Here is a 24,107-nt window from a genome sequence, read left to right as displayed (position 1 = left end):
AATCCCTACACACGAAAGAAAGCTAGAAATGGCCACCGGAGGAGAACGAAGCGCCGGAATGCAAAACGGACAATGGGGAAAATGCTCGAATGCATGAGACGAACACGTATGCAAATGCAATACACATGATGACATGATATGAGATGCATGACAAAGACAACAACACACGGAGGCAAAACCCAAACCCGAGGAAATAAATATAACTTAACGCCGGAAACGGCAAGAGTTGGAGTATAAATAGGGAAAGTTACATCCGGGGTGTTACAATGGGCCATCTTAAGTAAGGGTCTAATATATCTACATACTTAAATAAATTAAAAAGGGGGGCATTTGCCCCCCTCCCTCCTCGGCGCACTTCATCATGTTGTATCTATTCAATAATTATTTTATAGTTGAGTACGTTATATCACATGTAGATGGTGTATGGAGACTTTATTTGCTAACTAAAATTAAAATAATGATGTTTATGCATATATATATTTTTCATGATATACGATATATATTGTACAAAGTATAAATATATGTTATACTTGTGCATGTCCAGCCGCGAGGCGGGAGTCAGGGTTCTTGGTAGAAGGCACCTGGATGTCCTTCTCACGAGCAGAAAGGCGATGTGGACGGGATTCAACCGCATGGTGGGCGCTGCTATCACATCCAAGTTCTAGAGGAGATCGTGTTCTTTTCCACCAAAATCCCTCCATGCTATGAATTTTGCAGCTCCCCCGTCGTCGCATCCCAACGAGTAGCCATCGTTGATGCGTTGTTGGAGGAGTCAAGGTCATCTTCGTTCATGTTTCTTTTCCAGGAGAAACAACCGTCGCCACAGCCAAATGACCGACGCCGTGGCCCATGCGAGTAGGTCTAAAACCTTCACCGCCATTGACTAGAATCCACACCTCGACCATTGATTGCAAATTTTTGTTGATAGCTTACCGGACCAACAACCAAACACAACCTTAGTCTTAGCAATCCAATATATGGGTTGTAATCTGAGAGCACTTTGCTTAGAACTTGCAAAATTTATGAGATTTGGATCTCAAAATCCAAAAGATACAGACATACCAACCTTCATAACCAATCTGAGAGAGTGACTAAGGTTGGCTGAGGATGCATCACTTGGCGTGTTGTCAGCCGCTACCACGTATTGCGTTCTGGGTGCTCCCTCGGGATTTTTTTCTATAAACGTTTACAATTTCTATAAGGTTGGCTTTTCGTTTTTTGCCCGGCTTTTCCTAGGTTTTGGAGGGGAAACAATTGCGCGAAAAATATTTATTTTTCTCCCATGAAAGGCACAATTTTGCTTCTCGTGGAGGCACAGATTTGCTTCCGTGAGAGGCACAACTTGCCTCTCGGAAAGAAAAAAAACTCGCATTTTTTGCTTCTGCGAGAGAGACAAATTTGCTTATCATGTAGGCACATATTTGCTTTAGCGAGAGTCGCTGTTGTGTTTTTTTTTCGAGAGGCGCACAGATTTGCTTCTCGTGGAGGCACAGGTTTGCTTCCGCGAGAGGCACAGCTATGCCCCTCGGAAAGAGAAAACATGTTTTTTGTGAGAGATTGCTTCTCGTGGAGGCACATGTTTCCTTCCTATTAACATGAGATCTAGTTTTGAAAATGCCGACGCGAGAAACCAACAGTGAGAACGGACCGTGGTTTTGACGCACAGATTTATAGATAAAAACATTTTGAATAAACAAATCTATGAAAAGAGGAAAACTTCTAGGTTGTGAAAAGTGGCAATGGTACTCCTTAATTTTTTTAAACAAAACATCGCCTTTATTCATTGGAAATAACAGTTACATCGTTAATAAGAAAAGTTACAATATCATTCATAGGTTTCTCAAAACAATCTCTAGTCACGGAAAATTTAGCTAATCTAGCAAGTTTGTGAGCAACTTTATTTGCTTTTCTATTACAATGCTCAAAATTGATACGCGGAAAATCGCACGCCATAAAATAACAATCATCAGAAACTGCCACCACCACTCCCGCAGAATGTCCTCCATTCTTCATTAGTTGTCAGGGGAAAGTCCTTGTGATTCGGCCAATCTGTTATCCAAAAAAAAAGTGATTTCGCCAATCTGATATTTCTGTTTTTTTTTGAGCGTAATCTGATCTTCCTGGATACGCGCCTTCTGTCCCGCATGGGCCGTCGGCCCGTCTGTGCGCGACGTCGCGTTCCCCAGTCCGGCAGTCCAGTCCCACTCGCCCGAGCGGGTCTATTTTTCCACCTCAGCTCGTCTCCCTCGTGCCCTACCTACCCCGCTTGTAGCCGCCGCGTCTGACCCAAGCCTTCCACTTCCACCCAGCCGCCCGCCCCCCATGCCGCTCCCGATGCGCCGCCTCGCCGCCGCTCCCTCCCTCCCAGCCGTGCACCCGCACGACTCCCCCGCGCCGCCCTCCGTTCGGCTCCGGCGACAGCATGGCCGGGTGTCGATGGAGAGGTCCTCGACGACGACGGCCCGAGGTATTTCGCCGCGGCTGGCGGAGACTGGTCTTATCTCTTGTTCTGTTAGCTAAGGCCTGCGGCAATTACCCGTCAAAAAGTTTACGCCTCCGTGCAATGTACCATGTATCGAAGTATCCTTCTGTGCTCGATTACGGGTTTTTAGTCTATTTGGGTCGGCTTCGCATGCTAGGATATAAGTCTGAAAGTTCGCCATGTATCGAATATCTCATCTGCGAAGCAAAAGTTACACGGTGTTCCTCCTTTCTTGCTGGAATATATTTTGATAAACTAGCCTCCTACGGTGAAATGGTCGAAAGAAATGGAACATATTTTTCAGGCCTCTGGAGCCTGTTTTCACTAAAATAGTTTACTAATGACCTCTGGTATTGTTGAATCTGGGTTTCCACATCCTTTGATGAAAACTGGTGCTGGTACTAGTAGTGCCCTATTCTCCATGGGCTGGCCATTTTAGACCAGAGGGAGATTTGCAATAGGAAACTTGACCGACCTATTTTTGTGTTTTTTATGGAGGGGGTATCATTTTGCTTCTGTTATGATGATATCATCATATGGTTGTTGAAAATCTGCAGGTGTTAGTTGCGTGATGGCAAGTGGAAAGGAGCATGCAGCAACTACTAGTGGTGATGAAAAGAAAGGTGGACTGCGTGGCAAACTGAAAAAAGTTGTTCTAGCTTACAGCGGTGGCTTGGATACATCAGTAATTGTTCCATGGCTTAGGTACAACTGCAAATGTTTCTAAATTCAGTAAGCAATTTACCAAATTAAAGGATGAATTGGTTTGTCTAAACTATGTTTCTTTTTTTTTATTGAAGGGAGAACTATGGCTGTGAAGTCGTCTGTTTCACTGCTGATGTTGGTCAGGTATGTTAACATAACTTCAGTGATTCTACTGTCTTCCTTTAATCTGCAATGTTGTGCTAAATTACTAACTATGTCCTGCTTGATAAGTGCCACAACTTTCTCTCTCCCGTCCCTCTTTGTACATTTTTACTTAGTTTTTGCTCTTCTGATGGTTATATTTTTTTTACCTTGAGTTACAGATTCTATAATTTATTCGTTTGTTGTCTCTGGCTTCATGCTGTTCCAAATTTTACAACTTTGAGTTGTTTTTGTATCATACCTTTTTACGGAGTATTTTGTTTTCTATCAGTACATAACTGAACTAGCATTGTTTGGACCTTTTTTCTAGCTTCCTTCCAGTGAACCATCAGTTAAGCTCATATTTTACCCTTTTAGGGTGACATTGAATTGGAAGGATTGGAGAAAAAGGCAAAAGCTAGCGGTGCAAGCCAGCTTGTTGTGAAGGACTTGACAGAAGAATTTGTTGGTGAATATATATACCCCTGCTTGCGTGCTGGTGCAGTTTACGAAAGAAAGTATCTGCTTGGGACTTCCATGGCTAGGCCTGTTATTGCTAAGGTGAAATTGATAAACTAGTTGTATTTTGTGATTTGTGTGCATATTACTTCTGCAACATAATTGTCTTACAAGTAAATTTGAAATGAATCTGTTGTTGATCTTCAGTTACAATATCTTTTGGAGTGTTTTTTTTTTGTAAAATCTGCACTTTCTTGTACTAGAATAAATGCTTCTGAGGTCATTTATATAAGGTTGCTGTCACTTTTTATAGCTAGCCATCCACCCTGGTACCGTCTAAGATTTGTTACATACAGCATGATTAATTTCTCATTGAGCTTATAAATGCAAGTTTGTTTTCCTTCAAACTTTATTTTATTTGTTCTAAGAGTTGCACTTGTGCTGTAAGCTTTGTAGGATCTTAACTTAAATATGTAATTCTAATAGTTGGTGGGATGGATGAAATATTCAAATGAAGTACTTGCAACTATATACCACAAATTTTATATGTCCTTATATTCCTTTGAGGACTACTAAGCAATATATATCTTTATTGCAGGCAATGGTTGATGTTGCCAAGGAAGTTGGCGCAGATGCAGTTGCTCATGGGTGCACTGGGAAGGGCAATGATCAGGTACATACTGGCATACTGCTTTTCATGGAAATGTTAATGTGGGCAGTCATCTGATGCTATCGTTTTCTGTAGGTTCGCTTTGAGCTTACATTTTATGCCTTAAATCCGGAACTTAAAGTGGTGGCACCCTGGAGGGAGTGGGATATCACAGGACGTGAAGATGCAATTGAGTATGCAAAGAAACACAATGTGCCAATTCCGGTTTCAAAGAAATCAATATACAGCCGAGATAGAAATTTGTGGCACCTTAGCCATGAGGTATATATAACCTATTGTCTTGTTGATGCCTCTTAGGGTTTATGGAGCTGTATTGTTTTTTTTTTGGTTTGAAGGATACATATCGTACAGTAATTCGTACATGATGCGTAACATTGATGCCATCGAGTAATCTTCGATTGAAAAGGGTGATGCTTGTCAGATGATCTGAGTTATTCTCAACATTTTCAGGGTGACATTTTGGAAGATCCAGCAAATGAGCCAAAAGAAGATATGTATATGATGTCTGTTTCTCCAGAAAATGCACCTTCAAAACCTGAGTATGTGATCAATCCTTTTTCTTTCCATAAGGCCACACCTGTTGTCCTGAATAAGTATTCTTTATGCTCTTTATTTTATATTTACTGCAGTGTACCCTTTTTACTAAATCTGTACAATGGTTCATCTTTGCTGCAATGTGGCCTATTTTACTAAATCTGTGCAATGGTTCATAACTTCATATCCCCCCACGTAGAGTTGAATTGCGTAGAGAACCACCCAAATGATTTGGATTCTGGACACGATTATTCTAAACTAGGCGTGTTGAATCGTGGCATGATGAACTTGAGTTGTTCAGCATTGTGAAGTTCCCAAGTTTTTTACATTGCTAAGTTTTTCATGTTTTCATTTACCCATTTACCCAGCAGCTTTTAATGTAAAGTGACACTGTCATACTGAATAGAAATGGTCACGTTGTTGTGGCCATCAACTATCTCTAGGTGGACTTATGTTATGGTTCATGAAATCATCTTCTATAACTTGAATCAGGAACATTACTATCGGTCCATTTCTGTTGTAAGCACTTTGTTCGTGTATTGTTTTTAACTACAATTTTTGCTGAATATCATGCGTGAAATCATTGGAACTGGTAACACTACCGTCAGTCCAATTTTGTTGTGAACAGAACACTTTGTTTGTGCCTTTTTGTTACATTATAATTATAATTGGCTGTACAAAAACAATCGGTTAACTGCATGCTTGGTTGCAGAACAGTGTTGTTTCCATTGTTCCACGATAACACACATATTTATACTTTGTTAGCTTGTTGTGTATAAAAACTAAACTTCATGCAGGTATCTGGAGATTGGTATAGTTGCTGGTGTTCCTACTTCTATCAACGGTAAAGATCTCTCGCCAGCAACTCTCCTCGCCAAGCTCAACGAAATCGGCGGAAAGCATGGCATCGGGCGCATCGACATGGTGGAGAACCGCCTGGTGGGGATGAAGTCCCGTGGCGTCTACGAGACCCCCGGCGGCACCATCATGGCGGCCGCGGTCCGCGAGCTCGAGTCCCTGACACTGGACCGGGAGACGATGCAGTGGAAGGACATGCTGGCCCTCAAGTACGCGGAGCTCGTCTACGCGGGGCGCTGGTTCGACCCGCTGCGGCTGTCCATGGACGCCTTCATGGAGACCATCACCGCGACGACGACCGGGTCGGTGACCCTGAAGCTGTACAAGGGGTCGGTGACCGTCGCGTCCCGGAAGAGCCCCTACAGCCTGTACAGGGAGGACATCTCGTCGTTCGAGAACGGGGAGATCTATGACCAGGCTGACGCTGAGGGTTTCATCAGGCTGTACGGCCTCCCCACCCGGGTCCGCGCGATGCTGGAGAAGGGCATCTAATCTAAGGTCGTCTTTGCGTCTTGAATAAATTGTTTTCTCATTGAAAACTGCCGAGTGTGTGTCTTTGAGTAACTCTGGACAAATGGAAGATTTCCAGGCGGGTGGGCTTTGAGCACATTGTGGAGTTTCTGTTTTGTTTGGTAGTATGTATTGAAGAGTTGCTCCAACTTGCAGTAATATACTGTTTGGTGCTGCGGCCGGGTGTGTTCGGTTACTCGCATCATTTTTGGGCTTCCTGGGACCTGACCCGTAGAGACATCATAACGATGGAATTCCTCCCTGCCCCCATGGTGTTGGCTCCAACATCGTTGGTAGACTTTGAGAGTGGTTCCGTGGATCTGGACGAGCATCATTGTCGTACAGGAGTGCATCCTCTCTTTGTCAAGCCTCGTATTCTTCTAACTTACCCATGGTGGTTCTGGGACAGATCGATCTTCAGCGACTTGTTGGTCAAGCGTGTGCTTTGTCCTGCCTCTTGCGATAAGTTTCTGTTGACGTTTCTATAGCCCATGGTGGCGTGTGTGGTTGCTAGAGATTCTGGTTCCATCTTTGCAACACCTTTCTGACAAAATTTTCTTCGGGAGCGTTCTTCACGGGCTGGCTAAAAAGACGGAGTTGAATGACTTTGTAGGCTATGGTATATTTTTCATTTCTTGCTTGGGTCTTTAGTGCATTCCTTTTTTTTTTTTTTGCGGAAAGGGTCTTTAGTGTATTCCTTGACTTTTGAAATGCCGGTGGGTGTTTCTTCTCAAAGAAAATAAAGTTACACGATTGGCTTTTCGGTTTTATCATTTCTTCACCAGTCGCTCTTGAAGCTGGCTGTGCTTTGCTCTCTGGGCGCCCAAATTTTGCAGGGTAGGTGTATGCAAGGAACCTGATTCAGTTCAGGGCTCGTTGAGAGAATTTAACAGTGTTTCATTTTCTCCTCGCGTTACACACTGACAATGTAAACTACAGAATTGGCACTGTACAATCAGGATTGTTTATCTTCACCTGCTTCCGCCAACTCGTTTCACTGGGTTCCAATCATTTTACTGTACATACATTTGACTGGTTACAAAATCTTGCTCTAGCCACCCTAAAAGAATAAACACACCATCCTACTGTCTTCAACAAAGTGTTTGATTGTCAGCACTGTGGTTGTGTGAACTGATTGCCCGGACAAAATCTACAATCAAATGAAATATAATTACGAGGTGTCCAATGAACATGGGAAATTTCTACTCCCTCCGTTTTGAATTACTTGTCGCAGGTATGGATGTATCTAGATGTATTTTAGTTCTAGATACATCCATTTCTGCGACGAGTAATTTGGAACGGAGGGAGTAGTAATCAAGATTTCCTGGAAAGCCTTAGATGAAACTTACTTGCTAGTCAACCCTGTTTTGTTCAGCAAGTTCTGTGGAACTGCTCCACCCAGATCATTGCCTTGCAAGAATCTGGATACATGAAGAAAAACAGTAAGCAAGTGCTTTGCTATGGCTTGTGCAAAAGCAAATAAAGTGCAGCTAATTTGGAAATGAAAATAAGTACTCCCTCCGTTCCTAAATATAAGTCTTTTTAGAGATTTCAAATGGACTACAAAGAACAGATGAACGGATGTATACTTACTTACTTACGAAGCCTTTTATCCCAAACAAGTTGGGGTAGGCTAGATATGAAACCCTTTCACGAGGACTTCCCAGGAGGTCACCCATCCTAGTACTACTCTCGCCCAAATGGGTTTCATACCCAAAAGACTGGCTAGTTTTTACGTTGGCTCGCCAAGCCTATCACAACCCTTAGATATGAAACCCTTTCACGAGGACTTCCTAGGAGGTCACCCATCCTAGTACTATTCTCGCTCAAATGGGTTTCATACCTATGGGACTGGCTAGTTTTTACGTTGGCTCGCCAAGCCTATCACAACCCTCCTCCTTTACCCGGGCTTGGGACCGGCTATGCCTAGAAGACATATTTTAGAGTGTAGATTCACTCATTTTGCTCTGTATGTAGTCACTTATTGAAATCTCTACAAAGACCTATATTTAGGAACGGAGGGAGTAGATTGTAGGAACATTCAAAACTTGTGATGCACCAAGGAATAAGATGGTACAAGCAAGAATCTCTAAGATATTGACAATTTAGAACTTACTCCCTACGTTCCAAAATAATTGTCCTTGTTTTAGACTTTTAGTTCAAATTTGAACTAAAACCGCAACACTTATTTTGGAACCGAGGGAGTACAAATTTACATGCGGATATTTTTTTGTTAAACATTGCTCGGAGTCCATGCAAGTACAATCTATTTACAAACGACCAGTCATTTTTTTCTAACAAAATGCCAACTGCAAAAACTCACAAAATGCACTAAAGGAGCTGCAATTGGCTACTCAGGGGTTAATCAAATATACCCAATGGGTAAATTGCCAACAGCAGAAATAAACACACCATGCAGATACCGAATATTGGCCAAGGAATAGTTATGTCTTCAGAATGAAAATAAACTACTGTAGATCGACATGGAAAAAAGTTTGTGGCTTGAGTACTCTCTCAGCGTGTATGGCTATTTTGGGGAAAGGGGATGGGAATTTACTGGTGGGGGTTTATTGGGGGATTAGGCTTGGGAAGTTGATTATTAGTCCCAAACCCACGTTTGGTGCTTGGTGGGAATCAGGAGCGGGAATTTGAGAGGAAGTTTCATCCCACGTGAATTAACGACACCAATCTAGGGAACTTGCAATGAGAATAAAATAAGATCCCCCAGGTTTGAGGTGTTGCACTTATGGCAAAAGACTGTGGATAAGGGATCAGTTTCCCTTATGGCCAAGGAGCCGCTTCAGCTTCCAGATATGAGCCTCCATGACCGCCAGAGCTGCCACATTTACCACTACAGCCACTGCGCCAATCAAGCAAAGCACCTCTGGAACAGAACACCACAGAAAAGATCTGAACGGCGCATAGTAACCATCCTCCTCCAACACCATTGGCAATGGACGAGCGGAAGAAGCCACGCTGCAGTCAGTCCTACGATCTACGTGCTGCCTGAAAGGGCAACCCGGGGGCCTGGCAAATGTTTCTAAAATAGTTGCTATGCTTTTCGTGTTTTATGCTTTCTGTTCTTTGAATACTCTGACATGAGCAGTAATGTAGGCAAATATTCTGAAACTGGAACAATAACCAATAAGTAAAAAATATTGACACAAATAGACTCACAGTTCACGCAAAGGCTGAATTGTCCCCAACGTCTGAGCTATTGTTCCATTCAACTTGTTATCGTTCAGGTGCCTAAAGAGTAAAGACAAACCAATTTTTGAAGTAACGTATGAATAGTATGATTGTATAAACAATTTTCGAACTAAATTGCAAAGGCCGAAGGGTTAGCTTACAATCGTTGGAGTTTTCCCAGATTGATGAAATCAGGAATAGTTCCAGACAAGCTATTGTTTGCAAAAGATCTGCCAATGGTAATAGTGTCATTTTGCTAGCTTATATTTTCATTCACCTTCATCGATTATAAATAGAACTTACATATCAGTAAGAGCAGTCAGATTTGCAATGTCAGGTGACAGAGATCCGGAGATACCCATACTTGAAAAGTTCCTGGTGTAGACCAATACAAAGAATTGTTACTGCAAACTTGCAAAGGATAAAAGAATTGCATCGTATAGATGGAAGGATCATGAGTTAAACTCACAATGAAATGACACGTATATTTTGTCCTTCATCACATGTAACTCCAGTCCAAGCATATCCATGAGGCATACATGGATCTCCAATCCAATCATCGGGTATGTTTTGGAGGCTTCTCTTCATACTCTCCATAGCAAGCGCTGTAAAGAAATGAAAATACTAGGTCAATTTCATAAAAGAGACAGGCGCAAGTTAGAGCAACTTGCTGCATTGCAAGAACATCATGTAATACGCCCACAACAATATTTAAAGGACAATCACTACAACCTAAAGTCGATGTGTACACTTGATAAAATACCTGAAGAATACAAGTATGACTCGAGGTGATGCTAAAATTGGGAGAGATGTCGAATGGTCATGTATACGCAAATTCACCGAAAGCACATTTTGATGACATGTTGCTAACACAGTACATAAACATGCAATCTACCATACAAATAACTGAATCAGTGCTACCAGAATCATTACACATTTACATACGTAATGTGCATTGCATCAGGCTGAACAGGAAATGTTTCATTGCTTGTTTGCATGCACTGTCAACTCAGGGGGAAACAATTGATAATAAAGGAATAAATGCAGCTAATGATGTACCATCACGTGTAATTGTCAGTCTTCCGATGGGAAAAATTCCAAAGACTTCGCCAGCATTGATAAGTGGTGGAAGAACAGACTTAGAAGTCAATATAACTCTGGTTAGGCCTGAGAGAATCCATTGAGTTGCAAAGACAGAAAGACCAGCTGATGTTACTGTCCCTTCGTAAAACTGGTAATCATTAATATTCACATCCAAGGTCCTCGAACTATTAGCCAATGTATCAGCAAAATAAAGAGAAACATAATAGCTGCCATTCTGAAGAGATATTGGAGGCCATTGCAACACCAAGGGTGAATTTTGTTCTGCTACCAAAGCTGTATTAAATACGTCAGGAGGAGGAAGATTCCAGAAATCGGCTGAGGTAACGTTGTGGGTACTACTGACTGCATGTTTTCTGTCTGGAAATGGCTGCCAATAGCGGTCAAAACTGTCATCAGGGTACCTAAGTTTGAATGTAATGAAGAAAATGAAGTCAGAGATCTACAGAACTTCCTCACAAGAAAAAACTACATAAAGCTTCTAATTCGTAGTCCTCTACAAATGGGAGAACGGAAGAAAAGGAAAACATATATGATATAGGCCGACACACTTCTTTCCTTTTTGTACTTCATTTAGAGAGCATCTTTTTAACAAGTACTTATTTGTTCCTTGGAATAAACTTGTAAAGTTCTAATCACTAGTGCATGCACATGTTTCCTCGAAAAAGTAATGAGAAAGAGGTTCAGGAACTTTTGGTATTTTTGCTTAAGAACTAGGGATTCGATATGATGAATTCTGCTTCTTTGATATTGGGGGATCATGTTCGTTGCTCAACATGCTATAGGAGTCAAAGAAGCAACAGCCGCAACATGACGATAGAAATTAGAAGAGCTTTAAAGAAAGAGAACTACCAAATCAACCTACATCTACCGAATAAATGTTGTGAACCACATCCAGAGTTACTTTACATGACAAAATAAACCTCAGATCAGAAACAGCTGAAACCTAGAGCTATTCACTTCACAAAGAACTGGCCCAACTGGTACTATCTTGTGATAAAAACTGGTATATGCCTGATCGACAGTATTCTCAGCCATATCGACAATGAGTCAGTTCTGCAGTCCTAATTCCTAAACCTACTCAAATTATGGGAAATCACAGAACATCTACTAGCACTTCATCACTAAAAGGGCACTGAAATCACGGCCAGAGAAGTCGGCACTCACCTCTCGACGTCGCCAATCGAGCCAAACTTGGTGCGCGCAATGAGGCCCATGGCGCTGCCCGTGAAATCCGTGGCGTTGTACACCGAATCATGGAGCTGGATGACCTGCAGCGCGTTGATGAACGGGCCGGATTTCGTGTAGTCGGGGTTGACGCCAAGGCAGAAGGTCAGGTTCCTGCCCCTGGCCGGGAACACGGCCTCGTAGTGCGAGGCGCTGCCGGCCAGGACGTCATCGGCGGTGTCGACGGCGGTCCAGAAGGTGCCGTCCACGATGAGGTCGAACACGGGCGGGGCCGTCGAGGTGGGGCCGTAGAAGAAGGTGAGGCGGAGGAGGTAGCGGCGGTTGGGGTCGACGGGGAGCGCGTAGCAGAACTTGGCGTTGGTGCGGTACGGGAAGGCGCGGAGGGAGGCGAGGGCGGGGTCGAGGAGGCCCTGGACGGAGAGCGGGCGGGCGGAGCCGGCGGAGACGTAGGGGCCGTCGGGGTCCCAGCGGAGGCCGCGGCTGTCGGTGGAGGAGCTCGCGGCGCCGCAGTCGAGCTGGTAGGAGAAGCCGCGGAGTCGCTGGCCGGCGGCGAGGGGGAGGAGGAGGAGGAGGACGGCGGCGGCGGCGGCGGCGCTGAGGAGAGGCCGCATTCTGGTGAGCCTTGCTGTTGCCGGAGGATTTTGGGCGGAAATGGAGGGGAATTGGGATGGTTTCGTGCTGGGCGGGTGGGTTGACTCGGCCGGCGGGGAAGGTGGGCGCGGTCAGCGGAGAACGGGCGGCGGATGCGCATGCGCGTTCCCGGCGGCGGGTCGGGCCGTAGGGCTCGGCTGGGTCACGCGGATCCGCGGACATTTTTTCCAGCTCAGCTTTGTTGTCCTTTTTTTAAGAAAAATTTAGCAGGAGAGCTGCTAAGATTTCATTGATTGGAGAAGAGGTCGATGGCCAGAAACATGAACAACATATAGACAGAAAAACACACAAAGAATAAGAAAAAAATATTTTTTTTTATTATTTTATTTCATTAATCAAATAGTGTATTCCCTCTGTAAACTAATATAAAAACGTTTATAGATCACTAAAGTAGTAATCTAAACGCTTTTATATTAATTTACGAAGAAAGTACAAATTAGACGAGACTTTGCTGACTCATCTAGATTAAAATTAACAAATTCGAAAAAAGAAGACGCCGGCTGCAACAAGAAACAACCAGCGTGCTTTACTCCTTTCGAAAAATAATTCTATGAGACCGGGTCTCTTTTGCCATCCCTTGAGAACCCCTTTTTAGAAAGGTGCCACGTGTTTTCTCACCAATCTCTAAGTACTCTTTCTTTTTCAAGTCCTCTTTTCCCCCAACACTTAATCACATCTGTAATTGGCACCATAGTCGATCTCCTCTTGGACCGCATCAACCATGCTAACTGGGGCGAACCGAGTGAGCACCAATCCACAAAAAGCAACCATATGACAAAGAGATGCGAGCTCTCATTACAGACCATAATTGTGGTAGCAGTACCCATGGTCGTATGGGAGCATCCACAACGAACTCGTCCTATATTAGCCATCGGACAGCATCGACAACGCCATGCGCCGTCCTCCGGGGCGATGGAAATGAAGGCGCCCACGGTTTTCCGCGTCTCCGGGCTCGAGCTGGACGGCGTGCCGCGACTCTCCCTACCGTTGTCGCGCTAAACATGTTCCAACCAGCGTCCCTAGTGCACACCGACTTGGCGTGTTTTGATGCCGCCGAGGCCGCCCTGCCTCGTGTTGCTCGGCGGCGTCTAATGGCTAGCTACATCCATTAATCCGAAAAAGGGCCTACCCAGTTGAGGCCAATGCTACTAACGCACCTACATCATTACACGACGAACAAATCGTTGGATGCATCACCGTTCACCGGTAATTTGTGTTAATTTAGACGCACCTAGTAGCGGTGAGGTCATTTGTGTTAATTCAGATGACCTGATAGGTCCGCGAATGTTGGAGGGCTTCGTGTGCGAACCGCACAAATCCGTACGTTTACACGTGATTTGACGTACATAATTGGAGATGCCCTAGGTGGCAAAAACATTGTGCTCAAAATACAATTTGGTCCATGTTCGGTTTATGTGTTATTTTTTGTTGCTAGCACCCAATTTTCACGACGGAGGGTGCAAAGCCGTGGCCGACTCGGAGGTTTTCGCGGGAGGACGCGTGAGGTGTTCGTGGGAAGACCTCATCATCCTACTGTCGTTCCTGTGATGTTGTTTGGTATCGACCGAGGACACGTGAAGCTTCATCCAGGGCCAGAATTTGGGCCTTGTTTTTTCTCTTCATTTTTGTGTAGATGATCGACTTCCCCCCACGAAGGGGAAGATGTCGCACATTTTTTGTTTGGTCTCCTTCGTCCGATGAAGCTCATCGAGATGGAGCTTCGTCGGGGAACTTGCAAGTTTCGTGCCTCCCTCCCCTGTTTGGACGGAGTTGGGATTATCTCCGGGCCCTACTCGGTGCTAGCTTCTCAGGGTTTGCGGTCTGTGTAGATCATGACCATCGACATCTTCTAGTCTACGTCAACGACTTCCCAGCCGATGTTTCGTCAAGCTCCTGGGTTTCAACAAGATTGCTCTACTGAGACAGAGGCAGAAGAAAATCGGTGCTTATTTCTTTAAAGACTTGCTTGTAGTTTCTTGTTCTTGGATGCAAGTTTTTCTTTTTTGGTAAGGGCCGGTTTTATCTAATATACGACCTTGGGCCTTTCCGCAAAGGAAATAAAAGGAGGAGAAAGTTGAGGACCAACGGGCCTGGTTGCACTTGCACTTGCACTGTGGGCATTTGCAGGGTTGCGTTGCAAACATACCAAGGGGAGTGGGCGCACATCGCAGCAGGTTCAATCCCGTCCCTTGTGCACACATCCGATGGCCGGGCAGCAGGAAGAGAGCAGTCCAACGCAGAAACGGGCACGAGGTTCACATGACGAAGCTACACCTGGAGATGGACCGTGCTTCACTCGCTGATATGTTGAAAGGGCATGAGAAAAATCTACCGGCAGCAGGACCTCTTGTAGAGGAGACAAGGGGATGATGAAGATGTTCTAAGAAGTGAATGTGTCGTGGGTAATAAGGCGTAGCGCAAATTCTGCCGCGGGTATAATAAGTTAGCTGAAGTACTCAGTAGACTTGAGCGATGAACTTTCGCAAGGGCCTGGTTTTCTGTTGCCCCAGATTGTATCCTGGGGCAGTATTTGATCCAAAAACGAAGACGCAGAGGCGGGCACGAGGTTCACGTGGCGAGCCAGCGAGCCGCACCTTGGCGCCACCGCGTCCAAGTGTGGAAGATGGCGGACTGACCAAAGACCGAGGACGGAGCAGCAGCAGAGCCAGAGTAGACCCTCGCGCCGGCCGGTCTCTTCCGGTCGCCCTCGCCGTCTCCACCTACCCACACCCAGCGCCAGCGGCGACCCTCGCTCCGGAGGGCTCGTCCCGCGCGCGCGCACGATCGATCCATGGCGCCACCACCACCCACCCACCCCACGGCCACGGACCCACCCAAACGGAAAACCCAAACGGCTCGTTCCAACGTACTGCGCGGATGCCGGAAGCGAGATACGCACGCAGCGCATCAAGGTAAATTTGACAATTTTAACATGTGGATAAAATCATTTTATAAAATAAACTGCTTCTAAAAAAATTCACTCAGCTGACCTTTTTGAGTGGCGTCCGACACGAAGGCGCCACACTACACCGTGCAGCGTCCGACATGCCTAGCCAGTATCGCACCCGGATGATCCGAAAATTACTAAGTTAGTGTGCAGCGCCTAGCGTCTAGGCGTTGCATTAGTGGAGCAGCCACTAGTGCAACAGCTAGAGGCTAGGCGCTGCACATTTACCTAGTACTCCCTCCGTTTCAAAATAGATGACCCAACTTTGTACTAACTTTAGTACAAAGTTGGGTCATCTATTTTGGAACGGAGGGAGTAATATTTAGGCAGTCCGAGGTGCGATGCTGGTCAATCGTTGCACGGTGTAGTGTGGCGCCTTCGTGTCAAACGCCATTTAAAAAGATCAACTGAGTGAAATTTTATTGGGAACGGTTCATTTTGTAAAATGATTTAACCCACAAGTCAAAATTGTCAAACCCCGAAACGGCGAAACCAGACTGCCGTGCCGTGCCCTGCCGTGCAGCCGTGGGTACGTACGTGACTCGTAGTGGCCTGGCTGGCTCGCAGGTAGCCGCCACGCTGGCCCTCCTCTGCCGTGACGTCCCCCTCTTCTCCTACTCCTCCTCCTGCTGCCTACACACACCCCGCGCCCCGCCCCCCTTTCCCTCCCTCCTCGCTGGAAGGAAGGTACGCCCGCCGATTACTACTACTTACAGGCTGCTTGGACCCCGCGACGAGCCAGCCAGCCAGCAACAGACCAGCAGCCAGCCGAGCGCGCCGAGTAGGGAGGGAGAGGGAGAGCCTGCCTTGCCTGGCCGAGATTCCTCTCGGAGTCGGGCTCGGGGGATCTCGCCGGCCGCTACGCGATGGAGGGGGAGGACGGCGGCGGCGGGGTGGACTGGGACAGCCTGGCCGAGGCGGCGTCGGGGGCCGTCGGCGCGCTCGTCAGCACCACCGTGCTCTACCCGCTCGACACCTGCAAGACCAAGTTCCAGGCCGACGTCCAGACGGACCAGGGCGCGCACAAGTACAGGTCAGTCCCTCCTCTCTACCCCTTCTCCTGCGTCCCCGGCTTGACTCCGTTGCGCTCTTCTGTCCGTCTGGAATTCTGGATATAAGGTGATCGCAGGCTCGAGGACCGGAATTTGGGTCCTCGGTCGAGTGCGAGTTCGGATCTGGGGGACTGGATTCTGCAGACGATGATTGGGATACTCCGTGGATCGTTCTGACAGCTAGGAATATCCTGCGTTAGATGTGGAAGGGTTGGTTTCTACATGAGCCGATCGTGGATTCAGTAAATCAGTATCTCGTTAGGCCCAAGTTTTTCGTATGGTGAAGGGCAAAGAGTTACCCACTTGTGGTCTTTGCACAAGTTGCCAGGACTGTAGTTTTGGTAATCACCACATTAATGGATTGTTAATCCATTTAAGGTTTACAAGGAGTTCGTTTAATCTAGAAATTGTACAAATCTGCATGCATGATTACTTCAGGTCGTGAAATAAGGAAGGAGCTTGGGATTCAGTTCCAAGCAACAGGGCTAGGTTGATTTCTTACAAGCTCTAGAAATAGTGAGATGGATCATTGTTGTAATTTGTAAAGCTGTAAAGGAAAGTAGTTTAGCCAAAATAAAAGGATCATACCCGTGAAGGTGTTTCCTTGCCGATCACCTAGACCTAGTAACTGAAAAGTGGCGTAAACAATACAATATCATACACTAGTAAAAGAGATGTGTTGACCTTAATATTTTGGCTAGTTGAGATGTTTGATTGGCTGCATTTGTGTGCTCTAAAAAGATTTAAAAGGTTTTTGAGCTTATGAAGATTTATCTTCTCATGTAGTATGTCCTCCCCTTTATGTTTTTCGGTGAACGAGATTTCACTGCATGCTGTTACATCTCTAGCATAAAATTCCTTTTCATCATATACGTTGAACTTCTCTAGTTACTCATTGTACATACTAACTGGCCTCATGACTTTTCAGGAACCTTTCAGATGTCTTTTGGGAAGCAATTAAGAAAAAGCAATTTTTGTCCCTATATCAGGGCCTTAAGACGAAGAATATCCAGTCGTTCATTTCGCAGTTCGTTTACTTTTATGGCTATAGCTATTTCAAAAGACTCTACCTGGAGAAGAGTGGAGCTAAGTCCATTGGAACAAAAGCCAACTTGTTGATTGCAGCCGCTGCTGGTGCTTGCACAGTTGTTGTGACACAGGTAGCTAGTCCTATAGATTCTTGAAAAACAGTTTTAGCTGCCTGATCTTATACTCGTTTTTCTCACCATTTCAGCCATTAGATACGGCATCTTCTAGAATGCAAACAAGTGCTTTCGGAAAGTCCAAAGGGCTGCGAGCAACTCTCGCGGAAGGTACTTGGCTTGAGGCATTCGATGGCTTGGGCATTTCCCTCTTGTTGACATGCAATCCTTCTATTCAGGTACTAACTTCTGCATCATTATTGTACGGCATATCTTGTGGAACTTAATGTTGGTCCTCTGAGTTACATTGTCCAACTATGTCATTTTCTGACTACATTGTTCGAGTAATTTTTGGTAAAGAGATATGTAGATGCTTCAATCCAATTGAACAATTTTTGTTTGAACAAACATGGGAGCCATCACAAACAAAACATTCAGCTAGGGCAAAATTCTTGGAATGTTGTCTGGTTGTACTATGATGTACATGTAAATACCATTGCAGTTATCTGTAACTTTAATGGAGCTCTCGTACAGTCGTACCTTCCATTATAGAACTTGGGATAATATCTAGAACAAACTACAAGGAACAACTTCAGAACTTATCTGTGGATGCGTGTTGTTGTCCATGTCTCCCACTAGAGCAAGTGCATATACCAAATTATTTAGGCCTGCAAACTGGTGTGAATCATTGGCCTCGTGATTTTCACCTTCTTGATTCAGTCAATAAATTTAGCTCGCCAGGAGGGGGTGGCATTTGCATACGATTTTGATGGCATTTTTAGTTTGAGGGGATGGCAGTTTCTTCAGAGTGACATGACAGTTTCTGTGAGAGAAGGTAATTTTCATTTTTAAACTGCCATTGTTTGATCTCTTCAGAACTAAAACTGCCATCAAAAGGGGTTCGCTTGCCACCCCTCTCCCAGCGTCCAGTCGCCAATTAACTTTCCCGAATTATTTAGGTCTGCAAAATGGTGTGGATCATTGGCCTCGCGATTTTCACCTTCTTGATTCAGTCAATAAATTCTCGATGTTTTGTAGTAACTGTAGAGCCTTCAAACATGTTTCAATATTGTTGAGTATGTAGTGTCTGCATTACCATATTTAAAGTGAAAAGTAGCAGTGTATTCTTAATCTGAATACAACCTTAACGGTACTGCTCTTGGGTGTAACTTGTAACGTTATAAGCTTTATTTTCTTTTCCTTTTTCGTGCACGAGATAACAACTGTTTTATGTGCAATCCTTTGCAGTACACCGTGTTTGACCAGCTTAAGCAGAAGCTAATTCTGAGGCAGACGCGTAAAAACGCAGAATCAGCGGGTGATTCTTCCCCGGTTGCTCTTTCTGCTTTCTCGGCGTTTCTCCTTGGTGCCATCTCAAAAAGTGTTGCAACAATCTTGACTTACCCATTAATCAGGTATGGAAACTTTACTTTGCCAGCACTTGTTATCTGGACTTCTCCACTTGCTTCTGCTTGTTAGTGCTGCCTATAAAGTATAAATTCAACCGCCACTGCAATTATATGATGCCATTTTTCAAACAGGTGCAAGGTCATGATTCAGGCTGCAGACCCCGATGAGGACGACGAGGACGAATCTGAAAAGCCAGGCAATTCAAGGCCTCCCAAAACAATGTTGGGCGCCATGCATGCAATGTGGAACAAGGAAGGCATCCCAGGGTTCTTCAAAGGGTTACATGCTCAGATACTAAAGACAGTTCTGAGCTCCGCATTACTGCTGATGATAAAAGAGAAGATTTCAAAGTTCACTTGGATCTCGCTGCTTGCCCTGCGGCGATATCTCTTTGTTTCTCGGAAGAGAATCAAGAGTGCATAGTTGTATCATGCATATGTCAGACCTGAGAAAACCAGTCTAATCGTCCACTGGTATTTCAAGATCGTATTATACCAAATAACAGAAGTACAGAAGCAGAACAGCACGATCATCTTGAGAGCGCCATGGAATGTTCTGAATAAATTTGTTTGTTTTTCCATGTAGTAGCTCTGAGCATCTGATTCGTACTTGGAATGTAATGGAATGGAGTGGAATAGGTGTTGTCCAGAAGTAGTTCTGGTGATGTGATTGTGGTCTGGTAGACTGGTACCATACGTGTAAAATATCACTTTTGTTCTATTCTTTCTTTCTTTGCTGGAATTGAAGCAATAGCAATAAATCTCCCATGTTGTGAATTTCGCGCCCTACCCTAAGGCTTCATGCCGAAAGAATTTTCGCTTGGCGCTTGCAAATTTTGCTTTGGCACTGGCACGCGGATCGCCGGGACGAGCAGGAGGTCGGAGCGCCGCCGCGTGGTGAGCCCCATCAGCTCGGCCATGTCCAGCTCCCCGGGCACCGTCCCGTCCGGCAGCTCCCAGTCGAAGTGGTAGAGAAGGCTGGCGAGCGCGAGCTCCATGTTGGCCAGCCCGAACGCCATCCCGGGGCACATCCGCCGCCCGGCGCCGAACGGGATGTACTCGAAGTCCGTGCCCTTGAAGTCGACGCCGCCGCCCTCGAACCTCTTCGGCGAGAACTCCTCCGGCGAGTCCCAGTGCGCCGGGTCCCTGCCGATCGCCCACGCGTTGACGAGCACCATGGCGCCCGCCGGCACGTCGAAGCCGAGGACCCGGCACGGGGCCCGGCACTCGCGGGGGAGCAGCATCGGCGCCGGCGGGTGCAGCCGGAGCACCTCCTTGATGACGAGGTCCAGGTAGCGCAGGCCCGCCAGGCTCTCCTCCGTGACCCTGTCGCGCCCGTCGAGAGCTCGCCGGACCTCCTCCTGCGCCTTGCGCATCACCCTCGGGTTCCTCATCAGCTCCGCCATGGCCCACTGCAGCGCCGTCGCCGACGTCTCGCTGCTCGCTATGAAGATGTCCTGTCCGAGTTGAAGCAGAGGAAATTAGTCGCCGACGTACGGTGTTGAAAAATTCTCCTGCATTGTAGTACGAGATGAGAAGCTTACGACGATGACTGCCTTGATGTCGTCGGTGGTGAGGGGAGGATCGAGCTTCCCCTCTCCCTGGATCCTCAGGAGGACGTCGAGAAAGTCGTCGCCGTCGGCGCCGGCGCCGGCCGGGTTGTTCTCTTGATGCTCCTGGATGATGGCGTCGATGAAGTCCCTCATCTCCCGGCGCTCCCGCTTCATCTCGCGCGGCATCCGGCTGACGAGCATCGCGAGCCGCGACGACGGGAAGAGGTCCGGCAGGGACTGCGCCGGCGCGAGCTTCATCCTCCGCTCCAGCATCCGGAGGAACGCGCCGCGGTCCTTGAACCGTCTGCCGATGACGGCGCGCACCGACGAGTCCGCGACGTACGCGCTGATCCGCTCGCTCAGGTTCACCGCCGACGACGGAGACGGAGACGGCGCCACCGCCACCGACCGGAGCAGCCGCGCGACCTCCTCCTCGCGCACGGGCCGGAAGGACCTGACGCGGCGGGAGGTGAAGAGCTCGAGGGGGCAGATCTTGCGGAGCTGCCGCCACGCGTCGCCGTAGGGCGCGAACACGATGCCCAGGCTGTCGCCGAGGAGGGCCGTCCCCGTCGGGGTCATGGGCCGCGACGCGAACGCCAGGTCCTGGGTCTTCATGATCTCCCGCGCGGCGTCGGCCGAGGAGGCGACGACGACGCGGAGCTCGCAGAGGCGGAGCAGCATGAGCGGGCCGTGGCGGCGCGACAGGCCCAGCATCGCGCGGTGCGGGAGCGCGCCGGCGACGTGGTGGAGGTGGCCGATGACCGGCAGCGCCCACGGCGACGGCGGGGGCCGCGGCCGGCTGCTTCCCTCCTCATGCCGGCGGGACGACCGGATGAGGTAGAGCACGGGGACGACGACAAGCAGGCCAAGGAAGAGCATGGAGAGTGGAGCTAGCTCGGCCATGGCTCGATTGACTCTGACCTCCGATCCGAGCTAACGCAGCAGAGCTTCTCTTCGTCTGTGTGTGCGTGTAGCGTAGCGTAGTAGACCAGCAGGAGCAGTAATTTTTGAGCACTGCTATACACACGACGGATGGACGCACGACCCACAGGCGACAAGTCAGGTAGACCGTAGGATTAGCTGGGGTTTTTAATCTGTGTGGCTCCTGCTCCCGTCGGGCACACATCGTCCAGCAGTCAATCGTGTGCAGAGCACTTTCGGTAATTTTTTGTAGTCAGCGTTCGCCTGATCTTAATCTGGTCAATATCCTGTAGTAGACCAGTAGAAGCGTTCTGTACGCTACACTGACGCTTTGCCCAACCACTCACTCACTCTGAAAGCGATTTTCTTAGCGTAGCCAGTTTCTTCTAACGGAGTTCAATCCACCATCCATGTTTGACTTGGGCGAGTATTTATTATAGTAAAAACTATCATTTGACAAATCCGCATCTCAGGCATTGTGTACCACTGAACTATCATTTGACAAATTTTGCCTAGAAACTACCTAGGCGGTGGCTGAAGAGGAGAGTGGTTTTTCTAGCGGGTAATGGGATGCGGCGCATTTCGATTGGGGGATGTGCGCAGGTATTGCCCTACTATGGCAATACTATACATTGTCTGACACATATATTCCCTCCGTTACCAAATATAAGTTTTTTTAGCAGTTTTGCTAAAGCACATCTAGATGTGACATAAATATTGCACATCTAAGTCTTATATCATTGATCATACATTAAAATTCGTGTGGATATTTTCTTTTTTCCTTTTTCTTTTTTTATGCTTGATTCACCCGCTTAGATGTGCAATAACTAGAGCACATTTAGAGGTGCCCTGGACACACCTTTTTTTAGAGATTCGGCTATGGACTACATACGGAGCAAAAAGAATGAATCTACACTCTAAAATATATCTACATACATCCGTATGTAGTTTGTAGTGAAATCTCTAAAAAGACTTATATTTAGGAACGGCGGGAGTACATCACACTATCTTCTCTCTTCTTCAATCCAACTAACTTTCTTATCCACCTCTATGACTTGTGGGATAGCTAATGAAGAGGCCCCATGACAAACTGACTAGTGGGTATGTTTGAACTAAAAAGTTAGTAGTACATCTCACCCACCAGTGCTTTTCAGTCTGATTACATAGTTTGTATCAATTTTATCTTTTGAACAAAATATCCGATTGACAAACCGTTTGGATATTAGAACTCATGATATTTAAATCTTCAAAACAAGATAAATTTTGCACACAGTTGAATTTTTTTCAAATTCAAATTACTTTTACGTTGCATGTTTTCATTGCTTTTTCAATCCGGACATCGTGTACTATTTCATTGAGGTTTCATTTCTATTTTGGGTCTTGAAATAAGTTTTCATATCGTTTTGTTAAATTAACTTTCATGGCTGGGATGTGTTCTAAAGGCGTTATTTTCATAATTTTCTGTACGATTTCATTTATGTGCCACGACTATTTTACATGTTTTCATTATTTTTTTCATGCATTCTCTTTTGCATGTTTCATTATTGTACCATCTAGTATACTCACTTCATTCACAATAGTATATGACACGCATGTCATAAAAAGCATACCCTCGAATTCCTATGTGAAAGGAGTTTGTGATGATATAACCTTTATATCATACTTCCTCCGTCGCATAATATAAGAGTGTTTTTGACACTACACGAAAGACGTATCATATCTTAAGAATGGTGTTCCAATGATACAATCATCTAGAAACCATACCAAGCTCATGAATGAACTTTCGATTCATCACCCTTAATTTTTGCTTCTAAAACAATAATATACTTAGCCTTCTATTATAGAATTCACCACAATAACTTTCTTGGACCAATTCCAACTTACTGTGCCACCATAAATCACTTTTAATTTGAAATAGAAAAATCACTTGGAGTACAGATGAAGATTTTATCGATGTACTACTTACAACGATCCTTCATTGATGTAACTCCTTACAACAATCTCTTCATTTTCTCCGTGTGTGAGAAACATGTTGTTAATCCTTAACAACATTTTCATAGTTGTCCTATGATCAACAATTTGACCATACTAGTAACTTTTACTTATAACTAACTTGGAGTATTGGAAATATCTGGTTGTTTACATTGAAAGTGCGTTATATCGACTAGAGGGGGGGTGAATAGACGATTTTTATGAAAGTCTTCAAAACGTGGGAGTTATGAAGACAAACAGCGAAGATTATGCCTATTACTATGCAGCGGAAGTTAGATTACACTAGGCCAGCCATGGTCAAGTATTCAATAGAGTGAAAGCACAACGACAAACAACTGCAGTGTAATAAGGATCAGGTAGGAAGAAGTTATGAAGCCAAACAGATCATACATTCATGTTGTGAAGACAAAAGATAAAGCAAGCATGCAATGTCTTCATAATGAGTAACAGTAAGAAAAGGAAGTGAAGATGAAACCAGTGACTCGTTGAAGACAATGATATGTTGGACCAGTTCCAGTTGCTGTGACAACTGTACGTCTGGTTGGAGCGGCTAGGTATTTAAACCTTAGGACACACAGTCCCGGACACCCAGTCCTGAACACA

At 45.8% G+C, this 24,107-nt stretch overlaps 4 protein-coding genes across 4 annotated transcripts; 2 read left to right on the top strand and 2 right to left on the bottom strand.

Annotated features, from left to right (window-relative positions):
• Positions 1-2,187: 2,187 nt before the first annotated feature.
• LOC123054635 (argininosuccinate synthase, chloroplastic) lies at positions 2,188-6,555 on the top strand. The gene is made up of 8 exons (XM_044478443.1): positions 2,188-2,467; positions 3,040-3,187; positions 3,283-3,331; positions 3,707-3,889; positions 4,386-4,460; positions 4,533-4,718; positions 4,908-4,996; positions 5,789-6,555. Exons 1-8 carry the CDS (start codon positions 2,323-2,325, stop codon positions 6,339-6,341), a joined length of 1,428 nt encoding a protein of 475 aa, XP_044334378.1. The 5' UTR covers positions 2,188-2,322; the 3' UTR covers positions 6,342-6,555.
• Positions 6,556-7,235: 680 nt separating this feature from the next.
• On the bottom strand, positions 7,236-12,627 carry LOC123054626 (putative leucine-rich repeat receptor-like serine/threonine-protein kinase At2g14440). Its single transcript, XM_044478433.1, has 8 exons — positions 11,817-12,627; positions 10,608-11,053; positions 10,018-10,153; positions 9,852-9,923; positions 9,710-9,778; positions 9,537-9,608; positions 7,709-7,780; positions 7,236-7,509 (listed from the first exon to the last, which is right to left on the bottom strand). The coding sequence occupies exons 1-8, from the start codon at positions 12,446-12,448 to the stop codon at positions 7,470-7,472; spliced, it is 1,539 nt and encodes a 512-aa protein (XP_044334368.1). The 5' UTR covers positions 12,449-12,627; the 3' UTR covers positions 7,236-7,469.
• A 3,437-nt stretch (positions 12,628-16,064) lies between these two features.
• LOC123054616 (peroxisomal adenine nucleotide carrier 1) lies at positions 16,065-19,815 on the top strand. Its single transcript, XM_044478425.1, has 5 exons — positions 16,065-16,468; positions 17,416-17,647; positions 17,722-17,868; positions 18,878-19,044; positions 19,171-19,815. The coding sequence occupies exons 1-5, from the start codon at positions 16,302-16,304 to the stop codon at positions 19,460-19,462; spliced, it is 1,005 nt and encodes a 334-aa protein (XP_044334360.1). The 5' UTR covers positions 16,065-16,301; the 3' UTR covers positions 19,463-19,815.
• Positions 19,816-19,829: 14 nt separating this feature from the next.
• On the bottom strand, positions 19,830-21,589 carry LOC123054609 (desmethyl-deoxy-podophyllotoxin synthase). Its single transcript, XM_044478416.1, has 2 exons — positions 20,583-21,589; positions 19,830-20,495 (listed from the first exon to the last, which is right to left on the bottom strand). The coding sequence occupies exons 1-2, from the start codon at positions 21,492-21,494 to the stop codon at positions 19,830-19,832; spliced, it is 1,578 nt and encodes a 525-aa protein (XP_044334351.1). The 5' UTR covers positions 21,495-21,589.
• Positions 21,590-24,107: the final 2,518 nt, after the last annotated feature.

Source organism: Triticum aestivum, chromosome 1A, assembly GCF_018294505.1.
Source record: "Triticum aestivum cultivar Chinese Spring chromosome 1A, IWGSC CS RefSeq v2.1, whole genome shotgun sequence".
Classification (NCBI taxonomy): Eukaryota; Viridiplantae; Streptophyta; class Magnoliopsida; order Poales; family Poaceae; genus Triticum; species Triticum aestivum.
Note: the sequence above shows the minus strand (reverse complement) of the source record. Positions and strands in the feature narration are given on the sequence as shown.

Bases quoted from the DNA above. Each gene is read 5' to 3' on its own strand.
- LOC123054626 (XM_044478433.1), bottom strand. From the start codon at position 12,448: ATGCGGCCTCTCCTCAGCGCCGCCGCCGCCGCCGCCGTCCTCCTCCTC. The intron at 7,781-9,536 runs GTGAGTCTATTT...TCATGTATCCAG, and splicing joins ATTCAGCCTTTGCGTGAACT to ATTCTTGCAAGGCAATGATC. The intron at 7,510-7,708 runs GTAAGTTTCATC...ATTTGATTGTAG, and splicing joins AAAACAGGGTTGACTAGCAA to ATTTTGTCCGGGCAATCAGT.
- LOC123054609 (XM_044478416.1), bottom strand. From the start codon at position 21,494: ATGGCCGAGCTAGCTCCACTCTCCATGCTCTTCCTTGGCCTGCTTGTC. The intron at 20,496-20,582 runs GTAAGCTTCTCA...CAACTCGGACAG, and splicing joins ACATCAAGGCAGTCATCGTC to GACATCTTCATAGCGAGCAG.
- LOC123054635 (XM_044478443.1), top strand. From the start codon at position 2,323: ATGCCGCTCCCGATGCGCCGCCTCGCCGCCGCTCCCTCCCTCCCAGCC. The intron at 3,188-3,282 runs GTACAACTGCAA...TTTTTATTGAAG, and splicing joins GTAATTGTTCCATGGCTTAG to GGAGAACTATGGCTGTGAAG. The intron at 3,890-4,385 runs GTGAAATTGATA...TCTTTATTGCAG, and splicing joins CTAGGCCTGTTATTGCTAAG to GCAATGGTTGATGTTGCCAA.
- LOC123054616 (XM_044478425.1), top strand. From the start codon at position 16,302: ATGGAGGGGGAGGACGGCGGCGGCGGGGTGGACTGGGACAGCCTGGCC. The intron at 16,469-17,415 runs GTCAGTCCCTCC...ATGACTTTTCAG, and splicing joins CAGGGCGCGCACAAGTACAG to GAACCTTTCAGATGTCTTTT. The intron at 17,648-17,721 runs GTAGCTAGTCCT...TCACCATTTCAG, and splicing joins GCACAGTTGTTGTGACACAG to CCATTAGATACGGCATCTTC.